This window comes from Sinocyclocheilus grahami, unplaced genomic scaffold (genome assembly GCF_001515645.1).
Source record: "Sinocyclocheilus grahami isolate Dianchi unplaced genomic scaffold, SAMN03320097.WGS_v1.1 scaffold1497.1, whole genome shotgun sequence".
Classification (NCBI taxonomy): Eukaryota; Metazoa; Chordata; class Actinopteri; order Cypriniformes; family Cyprinidae; genus Sinocyclocheilus; species Sinocyclocheilus grahami.
In genome coordinates, this window is record NW_015506676.1 from 2279 (window position 1) to 17485 (window position 15207).

Consider the following 15207-nt stretch of genomic DNA (forward strand, 5'->3'; position numbering starts at 1 on the left):
TTTTTTTTTTCAAGATTGTAACAAGAAGAATAGTGGAGAAATAGAAACTTCTTGATTTTATTGGTGGTTTCGGCTTATTTTAATGTACCTTTTTGGGCTCTTGATATTTTGCTCTTGAATTTTTGTAGTTTTACAGATTTATGTGGTGTTTTTTTTTAGGGCTGGGTGATATAGATAAAAATGTATCAACGATATATGTTTCATATCGTTCGGTATCAATAATTATCGACATTTTTTATAACCTTTACACATTACTTAGCCTAATACAAAGAGCCAAATCGCCGATCACACAAATTGCATTTAAAAACATATGAGATGCAGTGAAATGAAATAAACCTTCACAAATTCGCGTCGCATTTTCTAAACGTTAAAACTGGTTTAACTTTGCATGACTTTCTTTGCATCTCTTGCATGAGACGAGAGTGCAGCAGTCATATTTGTCTGTCTAAAAATGTGCTGAATATGCGTTCTGTTGGAATGGCTTGGTTTCGGTTTTAACCTAATCAAGATCTTCTACGCACTGAGCTACTATATTTCTCTAATATTTTGAACGAATAATGCAGCAATGGCGCGTCTTGTGGGCTAGACTAACAATGCAACAACGTCACTTACATCATCATCACCGTATCTCACACGCCACTGATGACACTCCCTGATGCACACCTAACATTCGATTGTACCATTTTTGCATTCAAATGCAAATGTTTATTTTAAATTTGACTAATAGAATTTTTTTTTACTCACAATCTCCTCATCACAAGCAGGCACAGCACTCATGTTCGTGTTTGTGTGTGCTGTCTGCGTCACTCAAAGCACGTGCCAATATCGTTCGCTAGGGCTGTGCAATATATCGAAGTTATCGAAATATCACAAATGTACATATCGCAATATGCATATCGCTACAGCTTGCAATATTTGGGGCCATGAACAAAAGACAAAGAAAAATCAATCTCTGCTCTTACCTAAATAACTTTTGTAGCTTAAATAAGAATCAGTGCATATTGAATTCAAAGAGTAAATTCTAAGTAGTGTTTTATTTTTCCTTTTTTTATTCAGTTCCTAAACTCATGTTAAAATGATTACACTAATGTTAAAATGAAATTTTTTTGTAATGCTCGAGTAAAACACTACCGTTCACTTTCAGAAGTTGTTGTAGGGGTGCTTTCTTATTAGAATCAGAATCAGAATGAGCTTTATTCACCACTTAAGTATGCGCAAACACAAGGAATTTGTTGTGGTTTTACAGGAACTCTTGGTACATACATACATACAAATAACCATATATATATGACACAAGATAGTTAAAGAAGTTCACAGAACTGACTCAGCAACAGCTGAGTAAAACCGTTTCATCTGAGCTTGTGGCACTTTAAAGTCCCCATGAAATCAAAATTAAAGTTTTTTTGGGTGTTAGTATCAATATGTTAGTCTTAAGGTTATCTATAAGGCAGTGTGCTCCAAAACAGTGACAAAATTTGCATTTAGAAGATATAAGCATTCAAAGCTTGCAGTTCGTCACTTCCACCAAAACGGCTCAACGATTTTTTTTGACGTCACATCGTACTTCAGCTTCTCATCAAACTTTCTGTCCAATCAAATGCTCTCTAGAATCCGAAGCGTCCGCCCCCTACACTATAAAATAAACGCTGAAGCTGCGGATGAAATCGGTCACTTGTCCACAGAATTAGTATTTTCAGTACAGTGAATGGCACGTAGTGCACTATATAGGGGACAGGGAACGATTCAAACAGTGTAAATATGCTTTCCATTGAGGAAATTGGCTATTTTAAAAAGGGGCGGGGCTGCTTGATATGTCCCGTCCTGTCTTCCTGTTTCAATTAAAATGACGCCAACACATAGATTAACGCTGCGTGTTTCTAAGCATTTCAGGGGACCTTTAAGCATTATCGTATCGCATATCAAATATTGCATTATTTAATGAGTTATCGCATATCGCATTTTTATTCAATATCGCACAGCCCTATTGTGCGCTATATCAAACATTTTTTCTATCGTTATCGATGAAGGTGTACCATCGATAAATATCGATACCATTTTATCGCCCAGGCCTAGTTTTTATGCAATATTTTGGAGCTGTTGCTAATCTTGGGTTTATTCTTTTTGTCCATTATTATTCTGAAACTTTGTTTTTCTTTCTTTCTTTCTTTCTTGTTTTTCAGTATAAATCAAGTTCAGCAATCCCTCAAACCTCACAAACAACAAAATAAAATGTAAAGTAACTAAAATAAATAAATAAAGATAGATAGATAGATAGATAGATAGATAGATAGATAGATAGATAGCATTGCTTTGGCATCCATTTAGAATTTTCTTTCTTTTTTCCATTTTTTACTTCCTTTTTCATTCTTGCTTGCTAGTTTCTTCCTTTCACATGTAAGTGCTTAAGCAACTGTGGTAAACTGTAGGGCAGTGAGCTGGTCAGTCTAGGCCACATACCACAAGACTAATGCATCACATGTATAAAAACTCAATGTATTTATACGCTGAAGGCTACAGTCCGAGGGGGAGAGCGAGAGAGAGGAACGAGGTTAATAGGACAGGGGCAATAGGACAGGCGAGGGGTTAGTGATTCCTGCCTCCATCTGTGTGTGAGTGTCTGAGAGAGGTAATGCTTGTATACCAGAGTACTCCACTGAAGCGTAACGCTGTGGAATGGGTAACCCATGACCCCGCAGACGTTTACAGCTACTATCTTAATGCACACTAACCAAATGCTTTGAGACACAAGTCTAAAGTCACTCGAATAGCAAGGGGAATTAGTTACACTCTTTTGAAGTTTCTTGGTTTGAACGTTTGTTGCCACTTCTGCAGAAAAACATCAAAGAAAAACTTCACCTTTAGCTTTTCAGTCTTGTAACACATATAAATAGGGTAAGGCAATATATATAATATTAATAATAATTATATATATATATATATATATATATTAGGGCTGTCATTTGATTAAAATGTGTAATCTAATTAATTACATGATGTGGCGATTAATTAAACGAATTAATCACTAATTAATCACATATCAAATTTGGCTCAGAAATTACCATCAAAAGATCATTTAAACCCATTATTGTGTTAAATGAGAAAAGCATCTAGCAGACTTTACAAAAAGTAGCTTTTGTTTTGTGAACTTTCCCTTTAATTCGTTTTTTTATTTATTAATATGGAATTAAGTAATGAAGTAAATGGCTTTCTTCATGAATGGGTCATTGAATAATTAAATCAAATGATTCGTTCCAAATTCCGATTCATTCATGAAACACCGCTGTGTTGCTCGGTGACACACAACAGTTCTGATGTGGATTTATAGGTAATATTTTTGTTGGCAAAATTGAACAAAACCCAATATTGTGTCTAAAATATAATACAATATTAATATTATTATATTGTGTTATTTTCATAATTAATTAGATTAATTAAAACACATTAAAATACATACACACACAAATACACACACACACACACATATATATATATATGTGTGTGTGTATGTATATTTGTGTATATATCTATTATTTGACTATTATTACAATGCGTATATACAAAGTATATAAACGTTTCTGATATATAATATATATAGTAATATTATAATTACATATAGATTAATATAATATTACTATTTATATATACAAAAACATTATTTACATAATAAACAATATATACATATATATACACACACATAAATATGCATACACATAAAAAATATTTATATATAATATGAAATATAAAAATATTATAAATATTTTATATATTATATATAAAACAATATTTATATGTTATGCATAATGGCGAAATATATTTATTGCACAGCAAAACTGTAACATCACAACACTATGTATATCAATATTACAACAATATGCATTATGATATTTTGATATGTTTATCTGTGTTTTATGATCATTTGATGATATAGTCATTATATAGGCCATATAGGGCAACAGCTTATGGTTGCCTAATATCATCTCCCCTGTGATGATGGTTTTACTCAGAAAATGCTCATCTAAAATGGCATCATTGTCAAGAATTAACTATTATACACCTTTAGACACATTCCTGAAAACTATGACTGAGCGTGAAACTATGAGGCCTCGTTAAGCGTGTCGCACGAGCGGCTGAGCGCTGAGATCATCATCCAGGAGAACGGATGAAAACACGTCGCCTACTATTGTTCCTACATTTTTTCCATTTTAATTAGCTTATTCAATAACAATAATTGCACAGAGAATAGTGTTGGTTTAATCTAATGAAGACTGCACAGAATAAGCAGAGGGACCGTGAAAGCCAAGAGTGAAATTTGAGTGAAACTGCATCAAAGTCTCCAGAGTTATGCATTGGCCCAGTTCATTTACAATCAGTGCACAGTAATTAGAGCGTGTGATGGCATTGAATGAGACGTAAACTGGTCATTTGAGCAGCAAAACACTGACCCCTCCTGGTCGATCTGTGTCATGTTGTCCAGAGAGAGTGTTTAACTGTTCAATGTGACACATCTAACCTTTTTTTGTATTGTATTCTTAACTCTAACTTCAGTTTGAGGGCTGTCAGAAGGCGTTTTCCCGCCTGGAGAACCTGAAAATCCATCTGAGGAGCCACACGGGCGAGAAACCCTACGTGTGTCAACACCCCGGGTGTCAGAAAGCCTTCAGCAACTCCAGCGATAGAGCCAAACACCAGCGAACACACATCGACATGGTGAGCGGAGCCCGAAAACCTCATGCAGGGTTCCTACACATTTTCCATTTCAAAATTCCATACTTTTCCAGACTCAAATTTCCAAACCTCTCAGTAGATTTTTGGACCATATTTAACATACATGGTTCATAAAGCACTATTTTCAGCTTCTCAAATATCATCTCTAAATATTTTTTTTACATTGATTTTCTCTAAGTGACTTTTGCATGCACACAAGAAACTTTTCTTGTGCTCTCGAGAAACTATTCACATGCGCATGGGAATTTTTCACATGGTTACGCATTGCAATTTCTAGCTTTATATAACCTATTTCCTTTGTGCATCACTGCCAACTAACTCTGAATAAAGTGAGAGCATGAATGCACATGAATTAATAGAGCTCAAAATTTGGCTTTCCTTGTGGTACCTCTAATATCAAGGACTAATGTCCAATTTAGCACATCCTCTGAAGCAGCAGAAAATGTGCATTGTCCTATTTGCCAAGTTCAAGGGTCCATTAAAAACAAAAGTGTTCAAAATGTGGCTTTCGTTAGGGCTTTAGGTCTCTTTAACGCATGTTAAGTGGCGGCCAAGACACCACACTGCTAAATGGGCTGATAGGTTCAGTGTGCATTGTCCTATATGCCAAGTTTAATGGTTTCTCGTGCAGATAAAAGTCTGTATATTTTTTTATTTTTGCAAAGGTCCTCGAGGCTAATCACTAAAGAATCACTAAACAGCTGCCATGAAAACACTTCTTGTATGATAAACTTTAAATTAAATTCTTAATTTCCTTTATAAAAAACTAAATGAGGGCAAAAATCTGGAAATGCAAATATTTTTCCATACTCTGCTTTCTTTTTTCCATACTTTTCCAGACCTGGCAATTACTTAAATCAAATTTCATACTTTTCCAAACCACGTAGGAACCCTGCTCATAAAACTGTCACGCGAGACTGTTTTCAGAGTCTTTCCGCGCAATACACCTGCAAACACCAGGCAGAGACGTGTGCACTAACAGGTTGTGTCTCTGCAGAAACCCTACGCATGTCAGATCCAGGGCTGCGCCAAACGCTACACGGACCCCAGCTCTCTGCGCAAACACGTCAAATCGCACTCCTTAAAGGAGCAACAAGCCCGGAAGAAGGTACGAGAATCACCAAAACACTTATAGTTATTCATCCTCATGTCATTCCAAACTCTGATGCTGATCTATTTTTTCATGCACCACAAAAATTTGCTTCATTTTCTATTATTTGACTTCAAAAGTGGTGCACTAACGGTCAAACGTTTGGAATGACTAAGATAAATGTTTTTTTTAACCTTAAACCGCATAAACACATTTCATTACACCAAAATCATATGACCTCTTTAAAGAAGTCTTCTGCTCACCAAGGCTGCATTATTATTTAAAATAGCTGCTTTCTATGTGAATATATGCTATCATGTGACACTGAAGACTGGAGTAATGATGCTGAAAATACAGCTGCGCATCACAGGAATAAATTTAATTAAAAAAAATGTTTCACAATTTTTACTGTATTTTTAACCAAATAAATGCAACCTTGGTGAGCAGAAGAGACTTCTTTTACTATGGTGTTTTTTTGTCCTTCGAGTTTTCACATGTTTGTACGTAAACAAAAATCCTTTTGTGTTCCACAGACAAAAAAATAAAAGCATATAGGTTTGGAAAGACAAGAAGGTTTTTGTGTAAAGGATTGCACAACACAAGCACTGTCTCACAAAGAACGAACACAGAGTTGTGCGTTTGTGACACAAAATACCTAACATTTGTCAAGAGGGGTGTTGATAACAGTGTTTAGATAAGTCTCTAAACTTGTAACTTGTTAGCAGCCTTGTGTAGGATCCGTTCATTATCACGGAGGAACCAAATAAAGGTCACGTCACCATAGATACAGATTCCTCAGGTAGATGTTTCTAGGAGAGAGAAAATAGTGCAGCACATCAACCTGCGCCTCTGCTTGTTCACGATCTGTCCAGTGTGTATACATTCATTTCATTCTCATCTATGATTATTATGAATTACTCAGAATATACTGTATTCTTAGACACGCTAAATATAATCACGCAGGTCGACAGCTCCAAACGCTGCGATATTTTAAGCTGTGATATCAAACCATATGCTCATGATTAATTACAGCATATTCCGCTCGATTAAGCAAAAGATTAGGAGCCGATTATCCGAGCCATTATCTCCACTTGTTGTCATCTATTTGCTTTAAACTCGTTTGGAAAGTAAATGCAGTCTTAAATCAACATGAAATCAAATCGGACGTCATTTTCTTTTTTGGTCTTATTGTGAACGATTTATTCCAAATATGATTTATCATTTTTTTCTCAAATCATAACCGAAATGACTATCCATTTCAGCATCTAAGCAACAAAATAGGTATTTACACTTAGTTTCAGCATAAAATTCAGGTTCTCCATAATTCTACAGTAAATAAAATGGTGTAGGATTTACTTCGAAACAGTTTTCACTCAGAAATTACATTTAAATTTCACAAATAATTACATGCAAAGAGTCATCAGAATTCAGAAATAAGTAATCAGAAACAAGTAACAGAATTAAATGTGGAATTTTTAGGTAGAAATATAATTTTCTTGTAAAATGTACTCTAATAATCTAATTACAACTTCACAAAAATATACTTTATGGGCAATTTTTACAGTCCAATAAGTTTCTCATTGATACAATCATTAACACTTAAAGCATTTATGTATAATGCTTTATAAAAGTATTCATAATGCATGTTGTAATGCATTCATAAATAATTGTAACCAAATATAAAATGCATTATAATATTTGAAGGTTTTTTTGTCATGCATTTTAATGCATTGTACTTTCTAAACATGTAACAATGAATAGATAAGTATTATAATGTATTATAACTGTGCTTACAATTATTCATGAGGTCATACAATGCATTATAAGGTGCTTCTATAATGCTTTCTACTTCTATAATGCATTATACTGTATATAAATGCTTTAAGTGAAGTGTTACCCTAAAATCCACCCTCAATCCCTCAGAAACAGTTGTGAATGCAGGTCATGTTGATTTTGTGTTTGATGTGATGTAGTTGAGACGCAGCACAGATCTCAGTCAGGACGGACTCACCGAGTGTTTGACAGTTCAGCCGCTGCAGCACAGCCTCGTGCCACTGGACCTGATTGAGACCAAGCACCAGTCGCCCATTGATGATCTCTACACTGGTACGAAACACTTATTAATACTTATATATGAGTTAGAATAACAGAGTAAGAGGCCGTTCACACAGCATTTTTGCGTTCTGCTATAAGTTTTGCTCCATTTCGTGTCTCTTCTTTCAGACTAGTGGAAAGAAAACACCCCAGATACACATTTAAGTGTTTCTTTTATCGCACTTTATCTATTTGCGTCTGTAGGTTTCAATTCCAATCCATATCTTCAAAGAGTTTTTTTTTTCTGGCACACATCAGATTTTACAGTTTGATTCCTCTCTATATTCTGAAGGTTGACCAAGCACCAGTCGCCCATTGATGATCTCTACACTGGTACGAAACACTTATTAATACTTATATATGAGTTAGAATAACAGAGTAAGAGGCCGTTCACACAGCATTTTTGCGTTCTGCTATAAGTTTTGCTCTATATCATGTCTCTTCTTTCAGACTAGTGGAAAGAAAACACCCCAGATACACATTTAAGTGTTTCTTTTATCGCACTTTATCTATTTGCGTCTGTAGGTTTCAATTCCAATCCATATCTTCAAAGAGTTTTTTTTTTCTGGCACACATCAGATTTTACAGTTTGATTCCTCTCTATATTCTGAAGGTTTGTTCATATTTCATTCACACTGATTTAAACGACATTTTACTCCTAAAAACATGGTGAAAATGTGTTTTCTGTCTGTTGGCAGTATTTTCTGATTTATGGAGTGATAAAAAGAGAAATCCAAACTCTAATATCTCAACAAAATCAAACTATTTTGAATCTGGCTTCATCCAATGTTCAGATTTCTGTTCTGGAAATGCATGCAAATTAGTGCATATTTAATTAGATAATGCCTCGTTTGCATATTTAAACATAACATTTCAGAAAACTTTGCAATCCTTTAATTGGGGAAGTATGGTGAAATCTAATAGTGATTTTTTTTTTACCCCATTCACTTTTGTTTTGCCTTTTGACATGAAAAAAAACTAATTTTAAAACGGTGTGAGACATTGCAAAAGATGCAAACACCGAGTCCGTCCAGTGCATATTTAAATAGAAAAACTCTGGAAAAGCAGTGCAGTGTAATGCAAAAAATGCATTGTGTAAACTTTCAGTATATTTTGGTTATTTCATTTCTTTTTTCATTGTAGTGATGGCTAATGGCATCTAATCTTACCACCGTTTGACTCAAGAGTGATGATTTTCTGTTTTGTCTTCTGTCAATGTATAAGTCTTCACACTAAACCAGAGTGCGATGCAGATCCCAGCCGGTCCACAGACCCTTCAGACACACATGCAGCTGCCGTCCTTACAGGGAAACAACAGGTAGAAAAACTTGATCAGTTTTCAACGAATGACATCCAGCGTTTTGAAATGCACGAGTCACGGCATTTAACTTCTGTGAAAGTGAAAAAGAATATTCAGTGGGAAATAACTTCAGCTATAATATTACTGCTCGAAGTCAGCGTGAACTCAGAATTCAGTCTATTTTCTAACATTTAATCCGTGCAGGTTAAAAAAAATTAATTTATGTTTTGAGCTGGTAATGTTAAATCAGAATATCATAACTGGATCTTCTCTCTGCTGACGTATGCAGGATTTCACCAATCATTAAATGCACTTAAGCTCCGCCCTTGCAAGCTCTGAGAGCCACGCCCACATCTCAACATCCAATCAAAAACCAATTCATAGAACCAGGCCCCACCCGACATTTTTTATTTTTTTGATAAGCCAATACACTTGGATGTACATGAAAATACGGATAAAGAAATGTTTTGTCACTACTTCCGTTTCATGAAGACTTTAAGATTCCTGTTCCCTAACTATGCGGCCTTACAGTCATAGCCAAAAGTTTTGGCAGTGACAGATTTTGTGTTTTGCAAAGTTTGCTGCATAAGCTGTTGTGGTGTTCCTTCACACCGTTTCTAGATTATTGTGTAGAGTGATCAGATGCATTTTAAATAATTGCTAAAAGCTTCATTCACAAAAAAAAGTTTTTTGATCCTGACACAAAATGACCAGCTAACATTAATTGACTAATCATATCAGCAGCACATGTGAAAGTGTGGATGAGTACTAGTCAGGGGAAATCACTATCATACTAATTAGATGGTAAGAGCAGACTGATTGCTATAAAAGGAGGGAAGAAGTGCTTCCAATCATCGTGTTCTTCTTAGCAATGGTTACCTCCAAAGAAACACGTGCAGCCATCATGGCTTTGCATCAAACTGGCCTCACATGCAAGGAAACTGCTACAAAGAATATTGCACCTGAAAGAACCATTTACCGGATCAAGAACTTCAAGGAGAGAGGTTGGACTGCAGTGAAGAAGTCTTCAGGACGTCCCAGAGTGTCCAGCAAGTGCCAGGACCGTCTCCTCCTGAGGAGTCAGCTACAGAATCGTGTCTCCAGCAGTGCAGAGCTTGCTCAGGAATGGCAGCAGGTTGGTGTGAGAGCATCTGCACACACAGTGAGGCCAAGACTTTTGGGCAACGGCCTGGTGTCAAGAAGGGCAGCAAAGAAGCCACTTCTCTTCGAGAAAAACCTCAAGGACAGACTGAAATTCTGGATTGGACAGCAGAAGTCTGGTGCAAAGTTATTTTCTCTGATGAAGCTCCCTTCCGACGGTTTGGGACATCTGGAAAATCGATTGTTGCATCCTGAGACCATCCATGTGTGGGGTTGCTTTTCAACTAAGGGAGTGTTGTCTCATAATTCTTCCCAAAAACACTGCCATGAATAAAGAATGGTATCAAAACGTCCTGCAAGAGCGACTTCTTCCAACGATCCATGAGCAGTTTGGTGATGATCCGTGCATCTTCCAGCACCGTGTCACAAAGCAAGAGTGATAAAGAAGTGGCTCGAAGAACATTACATTGAAATTTTGGATCTGTGGCCAGCCAACTCCCCGGATCTCAATCCCATAGAGAACCTGTGGTCAGTCCTCAAAAGGCGAGTGGACAAGCAGAAGCCCACATATTGTGATCAACTCCGAGAACTAATAAGGCAAGAATGGATCGCCATCAGGCAGGATTTGGCCCAGAAGCTAATATCCAGCATGCCAGAGCGAATTGCAGAGGTTATGAAGAACAAGGGACTGTTCAAATGTGGAGTTTTGCACATCGTGTGTGTTTGTGTGTGTGTGTGTGTGTGTGTGTGTGTGTGTTAGAGAGAGAGAGAGAGAAAGAGCTGTGTGTGTGTGCGTGCGTGCGTGCGTGCGTGCATGCGTGCGCGCACGCGAGAGAGAGAGAGAGAGAGAGAGAGAGACACATCACAGTGGAGTCAGCTGTCTTAAGTGGGGCATAGAGGACCTACAATAATGTACAGTATTTGAAAAATAATGTGTTTTTTGAACATTAAAGCATGTCAACATATTCTGTTACACCAAATACACAAAATAATGATCTTTAAAAAAACATCATATGACCCCTTTAAAACTTATGATATGCTTATCATTATTTTTCAGTATATTATAGAAACATGTGGAAAAATAATCTACAAAAACTAGATAAGTAGCAAACTTTGCAAAACACAAAATTTATGTCACTGCCAAAACTTTTGAATTCTTGTCATGACTGTACATTAAAGGTTGTAAGTGCTATAATCAGGTCCCCGGTGCGTCTACCAACCAAGCAAACGTGTTTTGGGAAGCCTTTTTCTGCCATGATGAAAGTTTGAGCAGAACACGCTAACTGTTCTGTGTTTTACATTTTGATGAAACCAGTGTTATTTTAATATCATTAGATTTTCTGTTTTCACTTTAATTGTAAAGTTTTAGTAGTTTTGTTGTGGTTTTTGTCTATATAGTATTTAGTTTTAGTTTATTTAGCTTTAGTTATTTTAGTACTTTAAACTAAAATAAGAAATAAAACTAGTTGAAATAAAATAAGTTTAAATTTTTTTATAGATTTTTTTATATTTCATTTGAGTTCAAATTAATTTTAAGTAACACATTTTTGTTTCTCCTTTAGAATAACATGCATTGATGGATCATTCACAATAAGCAACATGAATTATGATTTCATGATGACTTTGAAAGTTAGAAATGGAGCCCTGAAAGAGTGTCATTGATCTCACTGGAAACTAAATCAAACATCTGAAAATCATGAATCAATATGCTTGAACTTAAAAGGTACAATTCAGGCAAAATTATTCGTTTTAAACCCATACTTATTCAGTGGAAAACATCACATGAAATGTTCAGTTGAACGTTCATGCTGTTATTTCAGAGGAAGCTGGACGCAAACATTTTTTTGAATCACTACTGCGCAGACTCAAGCTCTAAATGAATCACTACTGCACAGACTCGGGCTCCAAATTAATCACTACAGCGCATTCTCGAGCTCCAAATGGATCCCTACTGCACAGACTTGGGCTCCAAATGAATCACTACAGACAGACTCGAGCTCCAAATGAATCACTACAGCGCAGACTCGAGCTCCAAATGAATCACTACTGCACAGACTCGGGCTCCAAATTAATCACTACTGCACAGACTCGGGCTCCAAATTAATCACTACTGCACAGACTCGGGCTCCAAATTAATCACTACTGCACAGACTCGGGCTCCAAATTAATCACTACTGCACAGACTCGGGCTCCAAATTAATCACTACTGCACAGACTCGGGCTCCAAATGAATCACTACTGCACAGACTCAAGGCTCCAAATGAATCACTACTGCACAGATTCGTGCTCCAAATGAATCAGTACTGCACAGATTCAAGCTCCAAATGAACCACTACTGCACAGACTCAAGGCTCCAAATGAATCACTACTGCACAGATTCGGGCTCCAAATGAATCAGTACTGCACAGATTCGAGCTCCAAATGAATCACTACTGCACAGACTCGAGGCTCCAAATGAATCACTACTGCACAGACTCAAGGCTCCAAATGAATCACTACTGCACAGATTCGGGCTCCAAATGAATCAGTACTGCACAGATTCGAGCTCCAAATGAATCACTACTGCACAGACTCGAGGCTCCAAATGAATCACTACTGCACAGACTCAAGGCTCCAAATGAATCACTACTGCACAGATTCGGGCTCCAAATGAATCAGTACTGCACAGATTCGAGCTCCAAATGAATCACTACTGCACAGACTCGAGGCTCCAAATGAATCACTACTGCACAGACTCAAGGCTCCAAATGAATCACTACTGCACAGATTCGGGCTCCAAATGAATCAGTACTGCACAGATTCGAGCTCCAAATGAATCACTACTGCACAGACTCGAGGCTCCAAATGAATCACTACTGCACAGACTCAAGGCTCCAAATGAATCACTACTGCACAGATTCGGGCTCCAAATGAATCAGTACTGCACAGATTCGAGCTCCAAATGAATCACTACTGCACAGACTCGAGGCTCCAAATGAATCACTACTGCACAGACTCAAGGCTCCAAATGAATCACTACTGCACAGATTCGGGCTCCAAATGAATCAGTACTGCACAGATTCGAGCTCCAAATGAATCACTACTGCACAGACTCGAGGCTCCAAATGAATCACTACTGCACAGACTCAAGGCTCCAAATGAATCACTACTGCACAGATTCGGGCTCCAAATGAATCAGTACTGCACAGATTCGAGCTCCAAATGAATCACTACTGCACAGACTCGAGGCTCCAAATGAATCACTACTGCACAGACTCAAGGCTCCAAATGAATCACTACTGCACAGATTCGGGCTCCAAATGAATCAGTACTGCACAGATTCGAGCTCCAAATGAATCACTACTGCACAGACTCGAGGCTCCAAATGAATCACTACTGCACAGACTCAAGGCTCCAAATGAATCACTACTGCACAGATTCGGGCTCCAAATGAATCAGTACTGCACAGATTCGAGCTCCAAATGAATCACTACTGCACAGACTCGAGGCTCCAAATGAATCACTACTGCACAGACTCAAGGCTCCAAATGAATCACTACTGCACAGATTCGGGCTCCAAATGAATCAGTACTGCACAGATTCGAGCTCCAAATGAATCACTACTGCACAGACTCGAGGCTCCAAATGAATCACTACTGCACAGACTCAAGGCTCCAAATGAATCACTACTGCACAGATTCGGGCTCCAAATGAATCAGTACTGCACAGATTCGAGCTCCAAATGAATCACTACTGCACAGACTCGAGGCTCCAAATGAATCACTACTGCACAGACTCAAGGCTCCAAATGAATCACTACTGCACAGATTCGGGCTCCAAATGAATCAGTACTGCACAGATTCGAGCTCCAAATGAATCACTACTGCACAGACTCGAGGCTCCAAATGAATCACTACTGCACAGACTCAAGGCTCCAAATGAATCACTACTGCACAGATTCGGGCTCCAAATGAATCAGTACTGCACAGATTCGAGCTCCAAATGAATCACTACTGCACAGACTCGAGGCTCCAAATGAATCACTACTGCACAGACTCAAGGCTCCAAATGAATCACTACTGCACAGATTCGGGCTCCAAATGAATCAGTACTGCACAGATTCGAGCTCCAAATGAATCACTACTGCACAGACTCGAGGCTCCAAATGAATCACTACTGCACAGACTCAAGGCTCCAAATGAATCACTACTGCACAGATTCGGGCTCCAAATGAATCAGTACTGCACAGATTCGAGCTCCAAATGAATCACTACTGCACAGACTCGAGGCTCCAAATGAATCACTACTGCACAGACTCAAGGCTCCAAATGAATCACTACTGCACAGATTCGGGCTCCAAATGAATCACTACTGCACAGATTCGGGCTCCAAATGAATCACTACAGAGCAGACTCGAGCTCCAAATGAATCACTACAGCAAAGACTCGGCTTCAAATGAATCACTACAGCACAGACTCGGGCTCCAAATGAATCACTACAGCACAGACTCGGGTGCCAAATGAATCACTACAGCACAGACTCGGGCGCCAAATGAATCACTACAGCACAGACTCGTGCTACAAATTAATCACTACAGCACAGACTCGGGCTACAAATGAATCACTACTGCTCAGACTCTACCTCCAAACGAATCACTACTGGGCAGACTTTGGCTCCAAATGAATCACTACTGCACAAATTCGGGCTCTAAATGTATCCCTACAGTGCAGACTCTGACTCCAAACAAATCACTACTGCACAGACTCGAGCTCCAAATTAATCACTACAGCGCAGACTCGAGCTCCAAATTAATCACTACTGCGCAGACTCGAGCTCCAAATGAATCAGTACTGCGCAGACTCGAGCTCCAAATTAATCACTACTGCACAGACTCGAGCTCCAAATGAATCACTACTGC

General features: G+C 37.9%; 1 protein-coding gene across 1 annotated transcript in view; it reads left to right on the forward strand.

The window, feature by feature from the left end:
- The window catches only part of LOC107570720 (zinc finger protein GLIS3-like), a 24293-nt gene that overhangs the window by 1327 nt on the left and 7759 nt on the right, over nucleotides 1-15207 (forward strand). Inside the window, exons 2-5 of the mRNA XM_016256981.1 lie at nucleotides 4546-4707; nucleotides 5723-5833; nucleotides 7789-7921; nucleotides 9134-9227. Of these exons, the coding sequence (XP_016112467.1) occupies nucleotides 4546-4707; nucleotides 5723-5833; nucleotides 7789-7921; nucleotides 9134-9227 (500 nt within the window). The remainder of the gene's footprint in view (nucleotides 1-4545; nucleotides 4708-5722; nucleotides 5834-7788; nucleotides 7922-9133; nucleotides 9228-15207) is intronic.